The sequence below is a fragment of the Odocoileus virginianus genome, chromosome 23 (genome assembly GCF_023699985.2).
Source record: "Odocoileus virginianus isolate 20LAN1187 ecotype Illinois chromosome 23, Ovbor_1.2, whole genome shotgun sequence".
NCBI classification, from domain to species: Eukaryota; Metazoa; Chordata; class Mammalia; order Artiodactyla; family Cervidae; genus Odocoileus; species Odocoileus virginianus.
This window is the reverse complement of record NC_069696.1, coordinates 11,420,244-11,445,386: the sequence shown is the minus strand read 5'-3', so window position 1 is coordinate 11,445,386 and position 25,143 is coordinate 11,420,244. Positions and strand designations below refer to the sequence as shown.

Sequence of the window (25,143 nt, the reverse complement as noted above, 5' to 3'; positions counted from 1 at the left end):
AAAAGCAAGAACAAAGTGGAGGAAATTTACTACGAAGCTACATACAGTGTGATGCTGGCACACAGCCTAGACACACAGATCCCAAAATACACCCTCAGCCAACAGTGAACTAGTGTTCACTCAATGGGGAGGAAAGAGTGGGCTTCCCTGGTGACTGAGACGGTAAGGCATCTGGTTGCAACATGGGAGACCCAGGTACAATCCCTGGGTCAGGAAGATCCCCTGAAGAAGGAAATGGCCAGTATGCAGGCCACAATACTCCAGTATTCTTGCCTGGAGAATTCCAAGGACAGAGGAGCCTGGTGGGCTACAGTCCAGGGGGTCTCAAAGAGTTGGACACGACTGAGCGGCTTTCACTTTCCCTTTTTCAAAAAGTGGACAGTAAGAGCGAAGGGAGAATCAACACCACAAGAGCTCAAGGTCACTCCACTGGTCACCCATCCCACCGTGGTAGCTGGTCTCGAGGGAGCTAAGTGAATGCGCTGATGAATGACAGTGTGCCTGGAAGGCTCAAAGATTAACGAATCGCAATGAACAAACAAGAGATGAGAAGACGGGCACTGGACACCAGTGAAACTGAAATTGTTAGTCGTTCAGTCCTGTCTGACTCTCTGCAACCCCATGGAAAGCAGCCCGCCAGGCTCCTCTGTCCATGGGGATTCTCCAGGCAAGAATACTGGAGGGGGTTGCCATGCCCTCCTCCAGGGGATCTTCCCCACCCAGGGATGGAACCCGCATCTCTTATATCTCCTCTATGGGCAGGCAGGCTCCTCAGCAGCCTGGGAAGCCCCACGAGACACCTGTGCCAACAATAAGACCCCTCAGAAGTACTCAGGCCCCTAACACATATGGGCTCATTCCCCCTCCCTGAATCTCTCAGAGCATCATTTCAAAATCATCGTCTTGACCCCGGGGGTCATCAAATCAGTTCTGTAAGCTTATGATCGGCACATTTCTCCAATGACATGAAGCAGAATCATATAGGAAAAGTCCACATGCTTCATGGAGGATCCCGTCCTCCCCTCCGGGCTAAGGATCCCGCCTCAGAAACAGGCAGGGGCGCTGATCTCCGTGGGAGGAAGCGGGACAAGTTCTGAGATTCTGCTCTCAGCCCACACTTTTTTTTTTTTTTGACAGCTTGATTGAGATAGAATTCACATTCCATGCAATTCACCCTTTGGGGTGAATTCAATGATTTGGGGTATATGCACAGAATTTTAGAAACACCACCGCAATCAGTTTAATAACATTCCCGTTACCCCATGGAGAAGCCCTGGGCCCTGACAGCAGTCACTCCTGTCTCTCCTGCCCACGGCCCCTGTCAATCACTAGCCTAGTTCCTGTCTCTGCGGATTTGCCTATTCTGGACACGCCATTCAAAAGGAATTGTACAACATGTGGCCTTTTGCGTCTGGCTTCTTTCACTGAGCATCAGGATTTCAAGGCTGATCCACAGTGCAGCCTGTGTCAGCACATTGCTCCTTTTTACTGACAAATAGGATCCACCATATGGGGCTTCCTGGTGGCTCAGCGGTAAAGAACGGGCTTGCGATGCATGAGATTGGGGTTTGATCCCGGGGTCAGGAAGATCCCCTGGAGGAAGACATGGCAACCCACTTGCCTGGAGAATCCCAGGGACAGAGGAGCCTGGCAGGCTACAATTCATAGGATCAGACACAGCTCAGTGACTAAAAAACCATCACCACATTCCGCCATACGGAGAGGCCACACTGTGTTTCCATTCAGCTGGTGATGGACGTCTGGGCTGTCTCCACTTCGAGGCAATCTCGAACAAGGAGCAAAGACCTGGCACAACCCTTAAACAAACATCAATCTCTTCAGTGACAGCACTCACACTCTGCCTCTGATCAAGCCAGCTAAGTGTTTACAGAAAGGATATTCTTTTCTTCCAAGGGATTTTTCTAAACAAGAAAATTAAGAGCAGCCTACAAGCGGGGCTCTCAGAAAGAAAATCTAAATAATAATTGTAGAAATGTGTCCTAGTGACGGGGCCCGAGCGAAAAATAAAATACAACCAAGCCCAGCTGCACACAATAAGATTGAAATGCTGTGTGCGTCTCCAACAAAATTTCAAATCATTAAAATCTCATTATACTAATAATATGTTTTCTAGATCGACTTAACTAAAACACCCTCTTCCCCTAACAAAGTGGAGACGTTCCCAGAAACAGTCGCAGCGCGGGGAGTTTGAGGAGGAAGTGCAACCCCCCGGGACACCTGGTCTCCTGGCCCATCTCTGCACTTCCAGGCAGATTTGCTGCCTGGACCCGATCGGACGACTGGCAGACGTTACTGTGCTGGCCAAAATGTTCACTGAGGTTTTTCCATGAGATATAATGGAAAAATCTGAATGAACTTTTTGGCTAACCCAACACATCAACTGTGCTCTACCTTCTGAGCTCTCCTCCCTTCACTTAGGTTCTTTTTAAGTATTTATTTTATTTATTTGGCTGCACCGGGTCTTAGTTTCGGCACACAGCATCTTTGACCTTCCTTGCGGCATGAGGGATCCCTAGTTGCAGGATCTAGTTCCTGACCGGGGATGGAACCCGGGCGCCCTGTATCAGAAGCGAGGAGTCTCAGCCACTGGACCACCAGGGAAGTCCCTTCACTTGAGTTCTTCTCTCAAGTTTTCTTAAATAAATGCAAGGAACTATCCAAATATTAATAGGCCATGACAGTCTCCTTATATTTTATTCTTTCTGTTCAGTTACTGCCGCCTGCAGCCTTCACTTTCTGCACCTGTTCTGTATTTGATGGATACAGTGGGGAGTGGCCACAACGGTAAATTTGATGAGACCGATGGTTGACATCTAGGTAGAGCTCATGATGTGCGAGCCCAGGCGTTCTCCTCAATTTTCACGATTATAATTTTCAAGTGTGCAGAAACATATATAGAACTTGATCATGAACATCTGTACACCACTGCCTGGAGTCTAACATTTTTCTGTAGTTATTTCACTATGTATCCATTGATCCATCACTCTAACTATCTAGCAATCTATCTGTATTAGTTGCCTGTGGCTGCCTTAACAAATTACAACAAATGCAGTGGCTTAAAACAATATGTATTTATTATCTTAGAGTTCTAGAGGGTCAGAAGTCCAATTGACTTGGGTACCAATTCCACTTCTGAGCACCAGCTGTGATTCTAACACCAATTCCAATGTGTATGGGGTTTTTGTCCACATCAAGCAATTCTCGAGTGCTGGCCTGCTGCCTAACAAAATTTGGCTCTCTCTGTATAAAATACATAACCAACAAGGACCTAAATTTCACAGGCTAACACCGTGGTGTCAAGAGGGCTGTGTTCCCTCTGGCAGGTGTAGGAGAAACTGTTTCTTGGTTTTTCCAGCTTCTACAGGTGCCCACGTTCCCTGGCTTGTGGTCCTGCATCACTCCAACTTGTTTCCACTGACACATCTCTTTCCCTTACACAGACCTCCTGCCTTCCTCCTATAAGGACCCTGTGCCCGCCCTGATAATCCAGGATCATCACCCACCCAAGCCCCTCAACTCAATCACATCTCCTAAGTCCTTTTGACCATGTCAGGTGATGGAGTTAAGACTCTGCGTAACGGGAAGTGGACATCTCTGGGGACATCTCTGTGATCAGCCTGCCACACCATCATTTCAGAGTAAACTGCAGACAGAGATACTCTGCCCCTAAACTTACACATCTCTATCTAGGGCACTGTATTTATTTATAATTCTTTTTTTTCCGAGTTGAAATGTGCATACATTGAAATGCACATCAAGATAGAGGACATCCCCATCAAGATAGAGGACATCCTCACAGTAACAGAGGATGCCATCTGCCCCTCCCGAGCCAGGTTCCAACCCACCCCCGAGGCAACCAGCAGAGATTAGCTGTGTCCATTTAGACCTCCTCCTCCTGAGAAACGAGGTCACGGTGAGCACTCCTTGGCCTGGCTTCTTCTGCTCAGCACAGCAGTTTTGAGAGTCACGGGGCTGTGCACACTGGTCACCTGTTCCCCCTCACTCCCGGGAGCCTGGTCCACCTCTCCATCTTCCTGTTGACGGGTGGCCAAGCTGTCTCCATGGTTAGGTTATCGTGAATAAAGCTGTTACAAACATTCTGCTACAAGGCTTCTTAAGGACACAGATTTCTATGTCTTTGAGCATCTCATCTCGGAACGGCTGGGTCACAGGGAGGAGAGAGGTTTAGTTTTTCAAGAAACTACCAAACTGAAGCCCTAAGCCTCGGCTCCACTGTAAACCCCACCTCCAGCGTGTATGAGCCTTCTGTCTGCCCCACTTTCTGCCTGAACTGCGGTGGGATCATTGCAGCCGTGCGGGCAGGTGTGGCATGTGTCTCTCTGCTTCTAATCTGTGGTTCGTTTCCCGGGTGGCTAACGATGCTGAGCTGAGGTCTTTTCCAGACGCATGCTGGTCATCTGCACATCGTCTCGGGATGCAGCATCTGTTCAAACCTTTATCTTTTACTGGGTTGTCTTTCTATTATCAGTTGAAGGAGTTCTTTCCATATCCTGGACACCAGTCCTTTATCAGACATGTGTTTTGGAAATTGTGATCATGGTGATTTGTAATAAGAAATACATATATCTGATCTTCATCCAAATTCCTGGCCCTAGATCCTAAACCCTAGGAATTTCCTAAGCGATGAGAGCAATAAAGGCCGCTTACGTGAATGCGGCAATTTGTGCAAAGCCCCTAGGTACTCTAAGGATGGGGGGTGGAGGCCAGGGGAACCAACCATGTGATCAAAGAGTTGGTACTTGCAGGCACTCCGCCAAATTTCCGGGGAGGAGAGAAGGGCTAGGGATGGACCTGCCCAGTCTCCAATGGTCAGGGAGTTAATCACCCGTGCCTACGTAATGGAGCCTTTATAAAAGCCCAGAAGGACTGGGTCCAGAGAGGCCCCAGGCTGTGAACAAAGTAGGTACTGGGGGGGGCACCCCTTCCCACATACCTCACCCTGTGCATCTCTTCCATCTGACTGTCCCCGAGTTACATAATTTTATGACAAAGCAGCAACCTACTGAGTAAAATGTTCCTCTGCCGTCAGTGAGCCACTCTAGCAAAGTGATCAAACCCAAGGAGGGGGGTGTGGAAACCTCAGGTTTATACCTAGTCGGTCAGAAGCACAGGTAACGACTTGAACTTGTGATCGGTAACCAAAGTCGGAGGCAGTCTCGTGGGACCGAGCCCTTAACTTGTGGAATCTGACGCCATCTCTGGATAGTGTCTGAACTGAATTTTTTTTCACTTGAGGGATTTACAATGTTACGTTACTTTTCAAGCATTCGACAAAGTAGGGCTTCCCTGATGTCTCAGATGGTAAAGAATCTGCCTGCAGTGCAGGAGACCTGGGTTCGATCCCTGGATCAGGAAGATCCCCTGGAGAAGGGACGGCAACCCACTCTAGTATTCCTGCCTGGAGAATTCCATGGACAGAGAAGCCTGGTGGATTACAGTCCACGGGGTCGGAAAGAGTCGGAGATGAATGAAGCAACTAACACTCACTTCACTTCATACAGCAAAGTAATTCAGTTATACGAACACACATATCTGTTTTGTTCAGATTCTTTTTCCTTATAAGTTATTACAAAATAGTGAGTAGAGTTCCCCGTGCTATACTGTAGGTCCTTGTTTGTTATGTACTTTATACAGAGAGGATTGGATTGAATTGTTGGGCAACCGCCAAGCACTGGAGAATTGCTTGATGTGGATAATAAAAACCCACACACATTGGAATGGGCGTCAAAATCACAGCTGGGGCTCAGAAGTGGAATTGGTACCCAAGTCGTAGGAATATTTCCTTCCACGCGATCACTTGATCAGACCGAGTTGAACTCACATCATTTCAATGAATAACCCAATTCCCCCAAACATCCTTTGAGTTAAGGACTCTTTATAGAAGAGGAAACTGAGGCCCAGGGTAGGGAAGCACCTTGCCCAGGTCCGGGCCCCCGAGAGCAGCAGGACGAGTCGCAGGCCTCAAAGGTAAGTCCCTAGGTCAGCGGCCTTAACCACTACGCAGACTGCCTCTTGCTCATGCAACAAATACACAAAGACCATGGTAAGTGGCGGACAGCATTTCTTAGCATCTCTGGAGAGGGGATGGTGACACGCCAGGCCGGGGGACCCAGGTTAGCCGGTAGCTGGCCACAGAGTCCATAGCCTCTGGGAGGAAGGCACGGGACATGGTGGGCAAGTGGGCAGCACGGGGCTCCACCTGCAAGCCAATGGGGCAGAAGAAAGAGCACACGTGAGGGTCCTGAGCCAAGGAGGATGGGGAGACGGGCCGAGCGCCAGGAGGCAGCGGGGGGCGGCAGGGGCCTGGCCTGGGTCCTGGAGCAGCCCGAAGCCGCTGGGGTTCTGTCTGCTTTCTGCAAATGCCAGCAAGTCCACTCAGCACACAGTGGATCTCTTTTGTCTCCTCCAGAGCATCTTTCTACCAGCGGGGCTGAGTGGACCTCACGCCAGGAATGACAAGGACTTTGCTGCAGACCAGCTGGAAAGGTAGCTGGCATCTGAAAGGCTCTTCCAGTTGACAAGGTTGGTGGAGATTAAGAGCCAAGGCCGCCAAGGTTTTAATCGCACGGGCCCAGCAGCGTAACCTCCTGCAGAGGACTTCACTTCTCTGGGCCCCCGTTTGCTCATCTGGAAAATGGGAATCACTAAGAAGCACCCGCTCGCCGGCTGCGCGTGAGGATTAGCTGAGTCATGCGTGCAGTGGCTAGCACGGTGCCTAGAATGCCCCAGGTGCCAACAAGCCTCAGCTGTGAGCCCCGACCTGAGTCGGCTCTGTTCTGGGTTTTTGTTTTATTTTTTAATCTTTCTCTCACTTCTCAGATGAATGCCCTTTAAGCTTGTATATATCAAGGTCTTACTCTGAAAGTACGGTATGTCTTTCAAAGTTAAGACTTAACTTCACTCAGGTCTTACTTTGAAAGATAATATTCATTTTTAAAACAAAAACAGAGGATGAAGACACTTCGAGGCTTTGGGAAAGCTGTCCTTCCAAGTCTATTTATACCAACAATGAATTCTGACCACCACAAGCCTGGGGTCCTCTTCCCCAGCCTGCTCAAAGGACACTCTGCCCACATACTTAAAGCAGCACCTGGATGCTTCGAGCAGACTCCATGGTGATAGGAGAAGCAGCAAACACCAAGAGTGGCCTTGGCACCATCAAACCAGACCTGCTTCCGGGACTGCTGGATTCAAGCAAGCCCTGAGACTCAGGAGACCTTCAATCCGTCTTCACCTTGTTAGTAACTCAATATTAAGCTAAAAGCTTAGTTTAAGCTTTAGTTGAGAAGATCCCCTGCAGTAGGAAATAGCAATCCACTCCAGTATTCTTGCCTGAAAAATCCCATGGACAGAGGAGCCTGGCAGACTACAGTCCATGAGGTCACAGAGTCAGACACGACTGCGCGACTAACACTTTCTTCACTTTTCAAACTAAAAGCTAGATTCTTTGGAACTGTAACTTTTCAGATGAAAGTATGAAAATAACTAACTTATGAAAACAACAGGCATCAACTATTAAGATGGTGTTATTTGGGGAAACCAACATCCCTAACCCACTCTGCTTGACGAGCAAGTAAAGCTTCAAAGACCCAGACCAAGGACAATGCTTGACAAGCAAGCATTCCAACTACTAACCTGCAAACATAAGAATCTACTCAGATTCACCTAACGTATTGCTTTCTTAGGCTGCTGGCAAGGAAGCACCATCAGGGGCCAGGGTGGACGAGGATGGCTGCTGAGCTGGTCTCACCCCCGGGACCACTGAACCCCAGCTCAGAAACACCTGCTGCCGTGCAGACATGGGGATTTCCATTTCTTGGCAGCACACACCTCAAGATGCATGCTGCTTCTGGGTCACACTTGGGCAGGACAAGGGGTAGGACTCCAACACTCCCCAAAAGGCAAACGACTTAAAGCATCTGTGTCTCTCTGACACCAACCGCCCACTAGCACCTTCATGGGACACGCCGTGAGGCAAGCAGCCCAGAGCTGCTGACTCGATGCAGGACCACAGTGAGAAGAGGCTCCTATTCCAGGGAGGACACTCACTCAGCAGTGAACCCGCCCATACACACACAATATACACACTTCACTAATTTAGTCCCAGCATCCTTTCCCCAGCCCAGATGCAGCCTCAGAATCCTTCATAACACACAGGCAGACAGTCATTACCACTTGAACTGTCAGGAGGAAACAGCCTGCCAGCCTGGCCCTACCAAGAACCAGCTCTGTGTCAATATTGTACCTGTCAACATTATCAGTAAGTAACACCTGCTTCCCTGGTGCCTCAGACAGTACAGAATCTGCCTGCAATGTAGGAAACCCGGGTTCGATCCCTGGGTCGGGAAGATCCCCTGGAGAAGGGAATGGCAACCCATTCCAGTATTCTTGCCTGGAGAATCCCATGGACAGAGGAGCCTGGCAGACTATAGTCTCCAGGGTCAAAAAGAGTTGGACATGACTGAAGTGACTTAGCACACACACAGGCATACATATATGTTGTTGTTCAGTCACTCAATCATGTCCAACTCCTTGCGACCCCAGGGACTGCAGCAAGCCAGGCTTCCCTGTCCTTCACTATTTCCCGGAGGTTGCTCAAACTCATGCCCATTGAGTCAATGATGCCATCCAACCATCTCATCCTCTGTCATCCCCTTCTTCTCTTGTGTATGTACAACTGAATCACTTTGCTATACACCAAAAACTAAGACGACATCATCAATCAACTATACTTTAAAAAAACAAAGCAACATTTCAATGAGTCAGAAGCCACCAAAAGCTCCTAGAATTGACTGCAGTTCACATTTATATTCTCTCACCCCAATAGCACTGAGTTCAGGCCAGCAGATTAACACCACTGCATCAATAAATGTCTATAAGGCACTCCTAGACTTACTAATAGGGCTTCCCTGGTAGCTCAGTTGGTAAAGAATCCACCTGCAATGCAGGAGACCCTGGTTCGATTCCTGGGACAGGAAGATCCCCAGATCAGGAAGATCCCCTGGAGAAGGGATAGGCTACCCACTCCAGTATTCATCAGCTTCCCTGGTAGCTCAGCTAGTAAAGAAGCCACCTGCAATGCAGGAAACCTGGATTCTATCCTGGGTTGGGAAGATCCCCTGCAGGAGGGCATGGCAACCCACGCCAGTATTCTTGCCTGGAGAATCCCCATAGACAGAGGAGCCTGGTGGGCTACAGTCCATGGGGTCGCAAAGAGTCAGACACGGCTAAGCAACTAAGCACTGTACAGACTTACTAAATGTCTCTTCAGTCACCACATAATATGGTAAATAATAAATATACTCCTTAGAAAGTAAAGCCATTTTTCATCTGAAACCGAAAAGGTCAAGCATATGGCTAATACAAGGAGAAAACATGCTTTCTTCAGGTACATCTTTGCTGTGATGGAACCGCACATTTGAAAACAAGAAAATAGCTGGGTAAAAGTACCTGCCCTCTGCTGACCACAGCAGGGGCGAAATCCATCACACAGAGCACTTAAAATCCGCTCACAGCTGGCACTTACCCACTTACATCCGCTAACCATCCTTTAATTATTCTGACGACTGGACAGGGAACGCGAGGGTAAGCAACTTCGGGATATACGATAAATATTAATTCCACAGACTGGGGACAGGAATTCAAAGCTGAGCTCCTCTGATGAGTGTGGGGTTGCCAAGGCGACCTGACTCTCCAGGGACCACTCAGGTATAACCAAGATGCGAGGAGGACCACCGAGAGTGAGCTGAAAGGTAATGAACACAAAGTCATCACTCCGGGCCCAGCATCTCTACCGAAGCAAAGTTTCCGAGAGATTTCAGCAGATGGCCAGGAAAAAAAAAAAAGCCCAGCGTGGGACATGCTGACGTGCCTACGTGCTTCTCTCTGAAATGCCCCGGGTGCATCTGGACAACGGTGGAACAAACAAAGAGAAATGTTGGATCTGAAGATTATAAACAGAATAATAAGCAAAGGAAACCTGACAAAGCCATAGCAAGCCCCACCGAAAGCCACTTCCTCTCAGCCACAGAGAGAGAGGAAAACAGAAGAGTGATTTCCAGTGACTCCCCAAGGAGTGTGTACACTGCAGGGGCCGACAGACTGACTCCTCTCAGACCAAGAGCAGCTCCCATGGGCAGAGGCAGCCCTGCTCAGAGAGGACGCGAGAGGGTTTGGAGCAAGAAGCACGGCGGGGTCTGTTGAAAAGCTCACAGCCCACGGGATTCAAACAGGACCTACACTGACTTCTCTTCCCACCGAACATTCTAGGGCCCACTGGGCACATGGCCCCAGTCCCTCAACCACTCACCTCCCTCCCCTTCTTACCAGCCACCCTCTTTCCTTCCTTGTATGTCAGGAGGTCCAATCCACCTTCCCTGTGATCTGTAGTGATCTCTTCCTAAGCATCTTGCACCTCATCAAGGTCATCATGTCAGTAAAAAGCCCCAGGTACCTCCCACCTCCCTGCACAAAGGAGGCCACACTCAGTATAAATCCCTTCCCTTCGTCTTGCGGCAAAGAAAGACACTATTCCATTTTTATTTTCAAAGGTACGTGGGACAGTGTGCTGAGATCTGCCTAAAAGAGGATGTGGAAATCACTTCGAAGTCGCCATCTGCCCCCAGTAAGCTCTTTATGCAAACACCCCGAAAAGCTGTGAACTCCACACCTCCCCAGGTGCCTCAGCCCGGGGAGTAACTGGAAGCAGGGTCAGGGGCCCTGGAGAACCGCGGGCCTCGTCTAATCTGTTTCTATGCAAAGTTCCTTCCATCTCAGAGCAGCCGCTGGGTAGCTGCCTCTACCTCAAGCCCTGCAGCTGTGGTTTCCTCACGTCTCAGGAATCCTGCTGCTCCCAGCCCCGCACACTGCCTCCAGGAAGCCCACCCTGCCTGCACCTACACTCCAGGTGTTTCCTTACCAGTACCCCAATCCAGTTCACTCCACACCAGACTCTCCAAAGTAGCAGGGATACAGATTAGACACTGGCACCCACTATTCACCAAAGATGACAGGGTCCGGTAACCACTCCAGCCTGCCCTGAGGCTGACCACAGCCCACACACCACACCACAGTCTGGCCGCTCTGAACGGCCTGCACTTCCCCAGCAGGATTAGCGGGGGCCTCCTTCACGGCCCCTCCGATTCAGACTGGGTGTCCCCCCAGGTATCCATCACCACACCTGCCCCCGGCCCCACAGTGCCCAGACTCCTGAGGACAGGCCTGGGTCAGGTCCCCGCAGGCCACCAGCTCCCAGCTTCCAGCTCAAGATCCTCTCCCCTGTGTCCTCGGGTCCTGCGAGCTCCAGGAGCCTCCTTCCCGCGAGCGGGCCTTCACCTCCCCACCCCCACCTCCCATCCATCTCCCAGCCACAGCAATTATGGAGGACTCAATTGCAATTTCCACTGAACCTTCACGGAAGTCTTCCGTGTCTCCTCACTCTCCGTCCAGAGAGGAGGGGGTCTGCCAGGGACACCCCATCTATCTCCAGAACCCCAGGTGACTCTGTGTTTGGGCCACACCTGCTTGGAACCAGCTGGCCCAGCATGGGTAGCCAGCCCCCGAGGGCGGTCCGGATTCTCCCCCTTAGGAAACTGAGCTGCGAGCCCCGGGGGGTTGGGTGGAGGGTGGGGTCCCCGCGGGGCAGTTCCAGGCCCTGGCGGCTGGTTGAGGGCCGCCGAGGAGCTGCGCCACCCCTGGGGCTAGTCAACCTGCTCTGGGTTCCGCAGACACCTCAGGAAAGAAACACCAGGTTCCCCAGCTCAGCGCTGTCAGCCGACATTGCACGGGGCTGTGAGTGCATTTGGGGATGCCACTCCAGCTGTGACACTGTGCCCATGGCCCCCGGGGCAGGGCCTCCCCTAGCTGAGAGTCTGAAAGAAAGAGAAGTCGCGCAGGCGTGTCCCACTCTTTGCGACCCCATGGACTGTAGCCCACTAGGCTCCTCCGTCCATGGGATTTTCCAGGCAAGGATACTGGAGCAGGTTGCCATTTCCTTCTCCAGGAGATCTTCCCCATCCAGGGATCAAACCCGGGTCTCCCAGATGGCAGGCAGACTCTTTACCATCTGAGCCTCCAGGGAAGCCCAAGACGAGAACCACTGGTTTAAACTGCAGCTGCCAGGTAAGGTTGTGTTTCCTCAACCATAAAGTGAGGGCAGAAGTCCCGTCTTGCAAGTAACTTGTGGGCAGGTGAAAAGTCCTACCCTTGCCAGGCTAAATTACACAGCACCTCTGTCCAGGTGCTCTTCTTACAGAGGAGGGTTGAGGTGGGACGGTGTTTGGGGACAGCACAGAGTCCACGCCGCTGGTCACTCAGTAAAGAACAGGGTGTACCGAAGGAGACACATTGCGGTCAGCAGGGCTGGTTTCGACCGACGGTCTCTCCTGGAAGTTATTTAAAACCCAGAAAAGCAACTCAATACTTTCAACCCTCAGGGCAAAGTCGCAGCCACCTGGTGTCTCTTTAGATCTAGTTCCTGAGGTTTCAGTCAATATCCTGCTCACTTATCTCTATGTGTGCATCAAGGGCTCAGAAGACGACCAGGTTGAAGAAAGTCAGAAAACAAGTCACAGGGCCAGAGAAAGTGTTCACCAAAGACGCATCTGATAAAGGGTGTGTATCTAAAATACACCAAGAAGTCCTAAAACTCAACTACAAGAAATCAAACCACTTGATTTAAAGAATACGGGACTTCCCAGGCAGGTCCAGTGGTTAAGACTCTGAGTTGCTAAGGCAGGGGCATGGGTTCGATCCCTGGTCAGGGAACTAAGATCCCACAGGCCACAAGGCATGGCCAAAAAAAAATAAAATAAAGGATACATTAAAAAAAAAAAATGGGCCAAAGATCTGAGCAGACACTTTGCCAAAGATGTACAGATGACACACGCGCCTAGAAAGAGAAGCGCCACATCATGTCATTAGACAATGAGAACCTAAAACTTCTCTAAAAAATATAATTACAAAAAGAAAAGCAGTCAGGGAACAGCAACTTCCTAAACACTTGCTTTCCCCGGAAAAGCAGAAGGGACAGAGCCTCCGGCTCAGCCATGGTGGGTTCGGCTCTCACAGCCTGGCGCTGGTCCTGGGGTCTGGGCAGAGGGCGGAGGTCAAGGCAGGTGGGAACCTCTCAGGTAAATGGGTGAAGGGGAGCCCGTCCCCACCTTCCATCCAGGGTCTCCCCGCCCCAGAGCTGGACCCCTGCCTCTAAGGACTTTACACAGCTGCAAGGGCATCTGTCCAGGGGCGCCCCCTCACCCCGTCCTGGCCTGCGGGCCTTCTGGGTGTCACCCGTGGTCACCAGGGGACCCCTCGCGGGGAGTCTTCCTCTGTGCCTGCTCCATTCAGCTCGTTAAACCGAACCACTTTAGCGAGTGGCCCTTCACAGTCCCTGGGCTTTCTACGGGGAGTTTTGGGGTTTTTTAAGTGTTCCTTTCCACTTTTCCCAACGCCCCACTGTTCATCACAGTTCCGTTTTCTAAGCCAGGCCACCACATGATGCGACTTGCTTCCCTCCCATAGACTATCACAGCCTTAATCATGCTATGAATTCACCCAGGGCACTTCCTGCAAACCTCAGAACACATTTCTGAACATGACCTCCCCTGGCAAAGTGACAAGATGCTCACCCCCAATACGTGCTTCAGTGCTTGTCACAGCCCCAAGCTCTGCAGTCTCAAATGCCCCACGGAATCTCTAACTTCCCAGCAGCCCGGTCCTTGTCCCAGCGTCCTCCCCCTCACCTCCACCCACGCTCCTGAACTCATTGTGGACTTTCTAACAAAAAGGAAATGAAACCCACCGCGCATCTGGCAGCGCCCAGCACACCTCGAATCACTGTCTTCCCGCCAGTCCCTGGCAGGCAAATGAACACCTTCCCATGGGGAGCCTGGGAGGGGCCAGGACCTGCTACAAGTGAATCACATGAGTGGCAGGGAGGGCAGGTTGCCAAGGCAGGTTGCCAAGGCAACAGGCCTAGAGGGAGACCAGCAACTCTCCATCAATCATTCAGGACCTCATTCTCCAACCTTCGCACCTCGGCCTCCCTCCCACTCCCCACTCCTTCCGCTCTTCCCACAAGACAGACAGAAGCCACTGCGCCCTTCCAAGGTCAGTCCTCTTGGAATTCCTACATCCAAGCTTGATTAGCGTTTGTGACCTTCTGTTTGCATGGGGGGGGGGCGTTGCCAGGCACCCCAATCTTGAGAAATGAGGCAGGGGACCCAGCTAACTCACACAGCAAAGCAAAAGCAGCTGGAGTTCCCTGGCGGCCCAGTGGTTAGGACTCAGCGTTTTCACTGTCAAAGGCCTGGGTTCAATCCCTGGTCAGGGAACTAAGATCCCACAAACCATGTGGTGTGGCCAAAACAAAACAAATAGAAAAAAAAACAAAAACAGCTATACTACAGAAATATCTCTTTCCTTCTGCTGTTTCATGACTATTTTGTTCATCACTGGATGATGCCGACTACTCTTGGTATATTCAAATTAAACCTGATTCGCCCTTGATTTTCTAGACGCATGCTAGTTCACAAAGGCAAAGACAAACACTTTGCTTTGGAACTTGGGGCTAGTCCATGAGTTCAGGCATTTGCTCTTCATATTCCAAGGGAGTAAATGTCACCTATCAAAAGCTGTCATTGTCCACAACATTCCACTGACTCACTATTCTGTGAGAGATAGCTTTCCTGGTTCCTTCGGGTCTCAACCCAAACATCACCTGCTCTGAGGCCTTCCCCAGGCACCTGTCTGATTGCACTTTTACACCTTCTTCCTAGCAGATATTATTATAGATCTGTTTTATTTATTATGACTGAGTCCCTGGTCCACAAAAGAAGAGACTTGTCCATCTTTTCTTCCTAGGGTCCCATGGCAGGCAATGAGTGAATTGGAGAGTGTATGACATTTGTGTTTATAATTGCTGCAAGGCATAAGGAGGCATAATCCCTGAAATGATTTTGTTGAGCATGACAGATCATTCCCACTGCCCTTCTGAAGTGCAGATCAGAGATGTAGCGGGAATGATCTAGGGTGGGAGAAGGCCATTTATCATCTCTTTTAGGAGGTGTGACTTGATACAAGTAACGAAAGACAGTCTGGATCCTAAATGTCAGGCTTAGGAAAGGAGTGACTCATCTGCTTGGTACAACGTGTCAACTGAATAAAAAGCACAGCCTCAAAGTTGAGAGTTATGTTTTACTCGGTGGACAAAACTGAGGACATAAGCCTGGGACACGGCTAGCTCTGAGAGAGGGCTCCAGAAGATGCAAGGGAGGAGCCAGGATATGCAGCAGTTTTTGCAACAAAGACTGGGGAGTCTGAACATCAAAAGATCACTGTTAATTAAAGAAAACCAGATATTTCAAGTTAAAACATTTAGTACTTTTCTATGTACGGATGTGAGAGCTGGGCCATGAAGAAGGTTGAGCACCGAAGAATTGATGCTTATGAACTGTGGTGCTGGAGAAGACTCTTGAGAGTTCCTTGGACAGCAAGGAGATCAAACCAGTCAATCATAAAGGAAATCAACCCTGAATATTCGTTGGAAGGACTGATGCTAAAGCTGAAGAGCCAATGCTTTGGCGGACTCATTGAAAAAGACCCTGATGCTGGGAAAGATTGAAGGCGGGAAGAGAAGGGGACAACAGAGGATGAGATAGTTGGATGGCATCACCGACTCGATGGACATGAGCTTGAGCAAACTGCAGGAGTTGACGATGGACAGGGAAGCCTAGCATGCTGCTGTCCATGGGGTCACAGAGAGTCAGACACGACTGAGCGACTAACGACAACAGTGCACGGGAAGCGGCCCAGGTCTAGGATCGCTGCGATCACCCCTGGGATTCGCCCCTCAGCTCCTGGAGCCAGCGTCCCTTTGCTTCCTGGGGTGAATCATGGGGGGAGGGGCTGCTCAGCAGGATTTGTCTCCATCCTGAATCTCCTCCTCCGGGCGCAATGCCACATCCTTTCCCTTACTGATATGGCAGGCGACACTTTTTTCATTGATAAAGTAAAGGTGAAAGGCCCTGCCCTCAGGGGGAACCATCTAATGTGGTAAAACTGTCCCTGGTGGGAAATGCATGGACACACAAGGACACACACACGGACACACACACGGACACACACACACACACACACACACACACACACCCCTGGGCGGAAGGCGGGTCACTGTCTGTACATCTGCTCACACACACGGACACACACGGACACACACACACACGGACACACACACACACACACACCCCTGGGCGGAAGGTGGGTCACTGTCTGTACATCTGCTCAGCCCCCAAGGTAAAAGGTCACAGACATCCCCAGGAATACACACGTCAAAGAGAAATTAACATGGGGCCACGTGAGCCTGCAAGCCTGTCCTTGGGGTACACACATCCTTGGGGGTACACTCGCCTGGCAGGTACGAGAAGACTTTCTAAAGCACAGTCAGGATCCGGGTGGTTTAGGAACTCACTGCACACCCCTGACTGGGGATTCTCTCTCTCCCAAGGTCCAGACTACCGGCAGCTCCCAGCAGCCTGGCTCACAGCCACCCCAGCGTAACCCACCCTCACCCACAGGGAATCTGGGCCAGGGGCAAGACTCCCCTGGCCAGAACAAAGGGAAAAATCAGGAATGCAGTCCTGGGAGAGGCCCTGGGAACAGCCGTGTTTAAAGAACACCAACAAGAGGCCTGAAGTCACATCCCCCACAACTCTTAAAAAAAAACTTGTAAGAGGTGGCAGGAAGTTTTTTAGGATAATTTTCGGGGACACGTGGAGGCAAACACTGGGGAGCCTCTGCACTCCGTGCGGGCGGGCCTCGCGGCCTCGGGCACCCCTTTCCTCCTCCCCTCTCGCCCACGCTGGGGGCGCAATCCGGGCAGTGCACCGCACCCCGAAAACCAGCGGGCCCCCAGCAGTAGGGTCGCCCCAGAGTGGTGCCCAATAAATGCTCCTCGAGCGGCCTCCAGGCAGGGCTGAACGCGAGAGCCCGCGGGCGGGAGAGGAGGCTAAAGAAACGGCTGGTGACCCGGGCCGCGGTGGGCGCAGGGCAGTCTCCAGCGGGCCGGGGGGGGGGCTCGTCCCCACGGCTGCTCAGCGTCCTGTCCTCAGCAGGAGCCAGCGATGCGCGTTTCGATGACGCCAGGAGCCCAAAGGGGGCTCCATGAGCCGCCGGGAGAGGGGGCGCCGCCAGGCTGGCGGCTGGTTCCCGGCCCGGCGGCGTTTAAAGGGGGTCAAGGGCTGTCCTGAAGGTCACGGCGGCGCGCTGCGCGGGCCGGGCGGGCTTAGGGAACCGTGCGCGCGGGGCCCGGAGAGGAGAGGCAGCGTGGTGCCCGCAGCCGCTCAATCGGGTCCGGCGGGGACTCGGGCCGCGTGGTGCCCGCTGCGCTCCACTGGGTCCAGGCAGGGCTCGGCGCTGCGCGCGCGCGGGCGCGCGGGGCGGGTCGGCCGCCCGCCTGGGTCCCGCGGGGCGGAGCGCGGCGCGGGCGCGGCTGGAGGCCGGCGGCGGGCGCACTCACCGTCCTTGGCCTTCTTCTTCCTCGCCAGAGTGCCGCCCAGCTTGCCCAGGAACGACTCGTCCTTCTTCATTCTGTGGGGCCGCAGGGCGGGCGAGCGCAGCGGCGCGGAGGACATGGGGGCGCGCGGGGACCCTGGTGGCCGGGCCGGGAGCAGCGCGTCTGGGAGCCGCCCTGGTCGCCGCCGCCGCCGCCGCCGCCGCCGCCGCCGCCACCCGCTCGCCCCGGGGAGTGGCCGTGAGGGCGCGGCCCCGGCGCCGGCCCCCGCCCCCCGCCCGCCCCTGGCCCCAGCGGCATCCGCCGCCCGAGGTCTGGCTCTGGGTCACCACGTCCAGCCCGCGAGAGCCGTCGGCAGTTCCCACGCGCCGCGTCACACTCACTCTCCAAGCGCAGAGGTGGTTCCGCTCCTAAATGCCGCCAATGGGACAGACCGCGGGCCCTCTGCCCCCTTTTGTTCTGCACGTTTGAGCCCTGGACTCTGGTGTCCTTACCTGGGCGCCGGGGTTGGGGGTGGAGGGGTGCGGGCAGCGAGGCAGCCAGGGCCACCACCTTTGCACAGCCGTGGCACATCATATAAGAACACAAATGGGTCGTTTCATTTGCTGAGGTTTTCCCACAACCAGGCCAGGGGCCAGGGGGAGCCCTTGTGACCTGTGCCCGCCCTCTAGAAGCTTGGCATGATGGGCAGTGCGGCTACATGAGTACCCTCCTGCACACCTCGCCCTGTCCCAGGGGAACTCCGGTGATTCCGACAGAGGAATGAGCCCTAGTGTGGAATCAGGGGTGGGTGTTCAGGAGGAGGGCGGGGCAGGAGAACCAGAGGGGACAGAGTAAGGGCTCCCAGGAGGAGAGAATAAGACGAGGAAGAGGTTTATGGTGGAGGTGAAGTGCAGGACTTGGGTCCTGCAGAGTTGACTGTGGGTGAGGTGTGACAGGCACGTGGGGAACGAGTGAGCCCGGGGCCCAGGTCCCAGGCCTCGGTGACTCAGGAGAGCCGTGAACAGGTTTATGGAGAAGCTCAAAGGTGGAAGGCGCCCCAGGCTGGAAGGGGTGGGAAGGGTTAAGCCTGTTTCCTGCTGGGCCCAGGCCAGCGGGCGGGGGCCTTCCCCAGCAGATAGAGACTATCAGAGGAGGCCCGACTGGGGAGGAGCAGGGGCCGGCCAGGTCCTGGTGTGGGCAACATTGTTTTTCGTCTCCCTGAGGGCTGGCCCAGTGCTCCACAGCACGCTCTACCTCCTGCGGATCCGGGAGCGGAGGTTTCTTTTAGCCTGCCAATTGGTGCCAGGCCCTGCCCTCCCACGGAGATTGCGCTGACACAGGGGCAGAGCCTCGCCCTCCCAGAGCTGGTGATCTAGGGGGACACGCACGCCCCGCAGTTAGGAACCCAGCCGGGGGAGGGCAGCCGGAGTGTTATGGACCAGGGGGCTTGCCCTGCGTAATCACCAGAAACTGATCAGAGGCCAGACAAGGCTCCCAGGCAGGGCTGTACTGGGGGCCCTGATGCAGCCAGGGGGGGCGAGAATGAACCACAGGCCCCCTTCCTCACTTCCTGGGGGGTGGGCAAGCTGGTTCTTTGTATGGGGTGAGTAGGGGGCGTGTCCAGGGTCGGGTGGGAGGGGTGGCTTAGGTGGTTTGTCACCCTTAGTTGATCTGCAAGGAGATCCGGCCAGTCCATCCTAAAGGAAATCAGTCCTGAATATTCACTGGAAGGACTGATGCAGAAGCTGAAACTCCAATACTGTGACCACCTGATGTGAAGAACTGACTCACGGGAAAAGACCCTGATGCTGGGAAAGATTGAAGGCAGGAGGAGAAGGGGACGACAGAGGATGAGATGGTTGGATGGCATCACCAACTCGATGGACATGAGTTTGAGCAAACTTCGGGAGTTGGTGATGGACAGGGAAGCCTGGCATGCTGCAGTCCATGGGGTCACAGAGTCGGACACAATAGCGACTTAACTGAACTGAACTGAGGTTATGTTGAGTACACGGGACAGGGGCAGTGCCTTGCTTTTGCTCCTGGTTCTTCAAAAGTGGCAGTGGGGTCTTTTTGGTCTCTCTGTGTCTTTTGCCCTAACTGCCCATGCATGCAGTTATTTTTAATCCTTTATTGTTTCTTGGTATTTTGTTGCTGAAGGAGAAGTGTGTCCAGGTGCAGGCATTGCGGCAAAGCGTCCGGGTCCCAGGCCTGTCTCAGGAAGAAGAGAAGGGATGTGGATGTCCTCATCCGCTCATTAGAGGCAGGCAGGATGGCGAGAACTCGAGGGAAGACCCAGGTACCTGGGAGAGGGGAGGTGAGCCAGGGATGCAGGCTGCCCGGTGTGACTGAGTGAGCGGATGAGGTAAGGAGGTCAGTGATCCCGCACTAGAAACCCTGAGGATGGGTTGAAGCCAAACCCAAGCCAGAGACCAATTCAGAAGCTACTGTAAGGAGCGAGGCCAGAGTTGCCCGTGGTAGTGGCGGGGGAAGGGACAGATAAGAATAAACTTTCAAGGCTGCAAACCACAACCCGTGGGGAATCCTTGGATGATTGGTTTAGGGGCAGGGAAGGGTCAGGGGGCTCTGAGGCTTTTTACCTGCATGGCCTGATTTGGGATGTCACTAACCACGCTGGGGAAAACACACAAAGATGGTGAATGTGGTTATTGAAATCCCGATGGCATCATGGCACAGTCAAGGCTAGATTGCTCTGAATGCTGAGGGAGACTGCAGTCTGGGGCAGGGGTTTCTGGCCCCTTTGAGAATCTGGTGCGAGGTACAGATGTCTGCTCTAAGGAAACACACACACAAGATGCTGCACACTGTCTACGGACGCCCACAGTCAGCCCACCCTCCCACCACCCTCGGCATAGTCACAGAACCCAGGAGGAGAGCTTGCGAAATGGTCTTAGTTCCTGTCCCCACCTACTCGACCTTCCACTTCTTCAGTTCAGTTCAGTTGAGTCACTCAGTCGTGTCCGACTCTGTGACCCCATGGACTGGAGCACGCCAGGCTTCCCTATCTATCACCAACTCCTGGAGTTTACTCAAACTCGTGTCCATTGAGTTGGTGATGCCATAAAACCATCTCATCCTCTGTTGTCCCCTTCTCCTCCCACCTTCAATCTTTCCCAGCCTCAGGGTCTTTTCCAAGGAGTTGGTTCTTTGCATCAGGTAGCCAAAGTTTTAGAGCTTCAGCTTTAGCATCAGTCCTTCCAATGAATATTCAGGATTCATTTCCTTTAGGATGGACTGGTTGGATCTCCTTGCAGTCCAAGAGACTCTCAAGAGTCTTCTCCAACACCACAGTTCAAAAGCATCAATTCTTCAGTGCTCAGCTTTCTTTATAGTCCAACTGTCACATCCGTACATGACTACTGGAAAAACCATAGTCTTGACTAGATGGACCTTTGTTGGCAAAGTAATGTCTCTGCTTTTTAATATGCTGTCTAGGTTGGTCATATTTTTTCTCCCAAGGAGCAAATGTCTTTTAATTTCATGGCTGCAGTCACCATCTGCAGTGATTTTGGAGCCAAAAGAAATACAGTCTATCACTGTTTCCATTGTTTCCCCATCTATTCGCCATGAAGTGATGGGATTGGATGGCATGATCTTAGTTTTCTGAATGTTGAGTTTTAAGCCAACTTTTTCACTCTCCTCTTTCACTTTCATCAGGAGGCTCTTTGGTTCTTCAGTTTCTGCCATAAGGGTGGTGTCATCTGCATATCTGAGGTTATTGATATTTCTCCCTGAAATCTTGATTCCAGCCTGTGCTTCATCCAGCCCAGCGTTTCTCATGATGTACTCTGCATATAAGTTAAATAAGCAGGGTGACAATATACAGCCTTGATGTACTCCTTTCTCAATTTGGAACCAGTCTGTTGTTCCATGTCCAGTTCTAACTGTTGCTTCTTGACCTGCATACAGATTTCTCAGGAGACAGATCAGGTGGTCTGGTATTCCCATCTCTAAGAATTTTCCAGTTTGTTGTGATCCACACAGTCAAAGGCTTTGGTGTAGTCAATAAAGCAGAATTAGATGTTTTTCTGGAACTCTCTTGCATTTTCTATGATCCAGCAGATGTTGGCAATTTATCTCTGGTTCCTCTGCCTTTTCTAAATCCAGCTTGAACATCTGGAAGTTCATGGTTCACATACTGTTGAAGCCTGGCTTGGAGGATTTTGAGCATTACTTTGCTAGCATGTGAGATGAGTACAATTGTGTGGGAGTTTGAGCATTCTTTGGCATTGCCTTTCTTTGGGACTGGAATGAAAACTGACCTTTTCCAGTCCTGTGGCCACTGCTGAGTTTTCCAAATTTGCTGACCTATTGAGTGCAGCACTTTCACAGCATCATCTTTTAGGATTTGAAAGAGTTCAACTGGAATTCCATCACCTCCACTAGCTTTGTTCATAGCTTTGCTCCACTTCTGAGCATGCCACATGCGTATCCCCGTGCCACAGCTCAGCATGCATTTTACATTTGGGAAATCATTATGAAAATCAGGTTACATGCAGCCACTCCCATGATAGAAAACCATTTGATCTGCTTTAAAAAAAAAGATTTATTAATTTATTTTGGCTGTGCTGGGTCTCTGTTGCTGTGTGCAGGCTTTCTCCAGTTGTAGCGAGTGGGACCTACTCTCTAGTTGTGACGCTCCAGGCTTCTCATTGTGGTGGCTTCTCTTGTAGCTTCGGTAGCTGCAGCGCAAGGGCTCCAGAGCTCAGGCCCCTTAGTTGTGGTGCATGGGCTTACTTGCTTCTTGGCATATGGGATCTTCCCGGATGAGTGATTGAACCCGTGTCCCTTGTATTGCAAGGCAGATTCTTAACCACTGGACCACCAGGGAAACCCCTTGATTTGCTTTTGAACTGTGGCTTCCAAGGGTTCCACCTCTTTATCCAAATGGTTCAGTGGTAAAGAATCCTCCTGCCATTGCAGGAGACATGGGCCCGATCCCTGGGTCAGGAAGATCCCCTGGAGGAGGAAATGGCAACCCAATCCAGTATTCTTGCCTGGAGAATCCCATGGACAGAGGAGCCTGGTGGGCTATGGTCCATGGGGTCGCAAAGAGTCAGACACGACTGAGCACATGATGGATGGATATAAGAATAAGAGACAAACATTCCCGGAGCACAGGCCAGATCCAGGCACTGGGGGAGGCCCCACACCATGTGCTCTCAGGCAACCTCCAGGTTCTCCGGCCGTTCTGTCCGTCTTCCTTGCAGATGGACAGGCTCTGGGCGATACAGGGGGATGTCATTTGTCATAACACTTCAGTTGCAGCAAACCAAACAAGCCGCCTTGAAAGTAACCAGACAAGAGAATGGATACACCTATGGGTATATTCATATAGTGGAATTCTAGCAAGCAATCAGAAGAGCAGCAGTCAACGTATCTCAAAAACATGTTCAGGGCCGTCCCTGGTGGTCCAGAGGTTAAGACCCCGAGCTCCCAGTGCAGGAGGAGCGTGTTCGACCCGAGGTCGGGGAACTAGTATCCCACAGGCCATGGGGTGTAGCCAAGTTAGAAAAAGAGAAAAAATGCATTCAGCAGCAAAAGCCAGCGCAGAGGCCCACACTGGGGGATCCACTTATTTGAAGTTCGGCCTCTTTCCTCTTCTGAGAGTGGTCAGAGTTCTGAGTGATGCACACGGGCCATATCTTGGGCTGGCTGGGGCGGGATGAGGGGCTGGGGCTCACACAGATTGTTTCCTAAGTACAAATCCATCACACATACACTGGAGAATCATGCATTTCACTATGTATCAGTTACACCTCCACTGAGGCCTGGGGGAGAGGAAACAAATGAATGACACACCAAGGCAAGATAATTTTAGTTCTCTTCCTTACCTGCGTTTGGGTTTCATTCCTTCTCAACACATCTCCTGTGATAATACGGCAGCTCAGGAAGCCCTTAAAGGGAGCTTTAAAAGCTGCACGCCTTCTCACATTTCCCTTCCGGAACAGAAGAGATATCTTTCAAAACACAAAAAACAGCCTTTAGCTCTTGGGGAGAGGAAAGAGCTCGTTCGAAGGAGGAATGAGACTGTGAAATATTCCCTCGTGCTGTTCATTTTCAAGCCTAGCAATTTCAGGAGACTTAGAAGTGTGTAGGCAAGTAATGGAAATACTTAATTGATTCAGTGATGGAGAAAATGCCTTATTTCCCCCAGGTTACACTCCAGTGCAGTCTTCCTGCCCTTTGGAGCCGTATTTTCAAGCATACTGTAATCATTACATCCAAAGCAGTCTTCTGAACGGCGTGATTTAATCAGTTTGCTAATTTAGTGATCTGGCAAGGGAGGAACCTGTGATTTTCGCTTTAAATGCTAGAAGCATAAAAAGATGACCACACTTGCCTGGAATCTTAAAACTGTGGTGGTAACACTTTTTCCCAAACCATGTGTGAGAGAAACACAAATCCCTGACTGCAGTGATCAACAGCTTTTCACTCAAGCGATTTTGGAAACATCAGCACACTTTGAGACAAGGGAAGTTGGATTTTCATTTATTGGCAACTCCTCTGAGTCTTCTTTTTGCCTAGTAGGCAGATTAAACTACACACACGCTTTGTTCCTGTAAATATTTTAGAGATGAGGAATGCATGAGAGATCGGCACCAAGTTATTAATTTCTCATCTTGTATGGGGGAGAGATTGGGAAAGTCCCCTAAAAGATTATGGCCCCTTCAAAAAAGACTGACCCCTAGCTTTCAGAGAGCAAGTTCCTTGAAAAATGCCAATACCTCTTGTGCAGGTGGGAGAACAAAGACCCAGTCTATTAGACAGTCACACTTTAGTCTAAATTTCTTTCACTATTCATTTATCATAATGTATTATCACGTGCCTAGAAAATAAAAGGCTTTACTTTCCTCCTCCTGTCTCACTGGGCACAGTAAGGGAATAAAAGCTGTGCTTTTTCTGTTTGTTTTTTTTTTAACTTATTTGGCTGTATCAGGTCTTAATTGCAGTAGACGTAGCACAAAGGCATTGGAGAAGGAAATGGCAACCCACTCCAGTGTTCTTGCCTGGAGAATCCCAGGGACAGGGGAGCCTGGTGGGCTGCCATCTATGGGGTCGCACAGAGTCGGACACGACTGAAGTGACTTAACAGTAACTAACTGACTTAGCTCAGTAGTTGTGACCTGCAGGGTTAATTGTCCCACAGCATATGGGATCTTAGTTCCCAGACCAGCAATCAAACCCATGTCCCCTGCATTGGAAGGCAGATTCTTAACCACTGGACCACCAGGTAAGTCCTGAGAGCTGTGCTTTGTATGGAGGGGAAAATGGTGAATGGTAAGGGTACTCTAGGGCAATGAGCTTGCTGCCAGATGGAGCAGGGGAATTAGCTATCTAGCGCATCATGAGAACATCACTGGGGCTGGGGAAGACAGGGGCCAGGGCAGGGATCTATAAGGAGTCAGACAGGAAATATTTTCCACTTTTTGGGCCAGACAGCCTTTGCAGCTCCTCAGTTTCGCTCTCATAATCTGAAAACAGTCATAGACAATACATAAGCAAATGCGTGGCTCTGTTCCAATACAAGGTCATTCTGCACTCAGAACTTTGGAGTTCGTATTATTTTCATGTGTCACAAAACATTCTTT

General features: G+C 51.5%; 1 protein-coding gene across 2 annotated transcripts in view; it reads right to left on the bottom strand.

Annotated features, from left to right (window-relative positions):
* The window catches only part of PARVB (parvin beta), a 115,314-nt gene extending 97,207 nt beyond the window's left edge, over nucleotides 1-18,107 (bottom strand). The window contains exon 1 of one of the 2 annotated variants that reach the window (XM_070453480.1): nucleotides 18,043-18,107. Coding sequence is in view for 1 of the 2 variants with exons in the window: in XM_070453482.1 (XP_070309583.1) it covers nucleotides 17,555-17,669 (115 nt within the window). In the remaining variant the exon portion in view is untranslated. Of the gene's footprint in view, nucleotides 1-17,554; nucleotides 17,811-18,042 lie in introns of those variants that run through there. The other variant, XM_070453482.1, reaches the window with a different exon arrangement.
* Nucleotides 18,108-25,143: the final 7,036 nt, after the last annotated feature.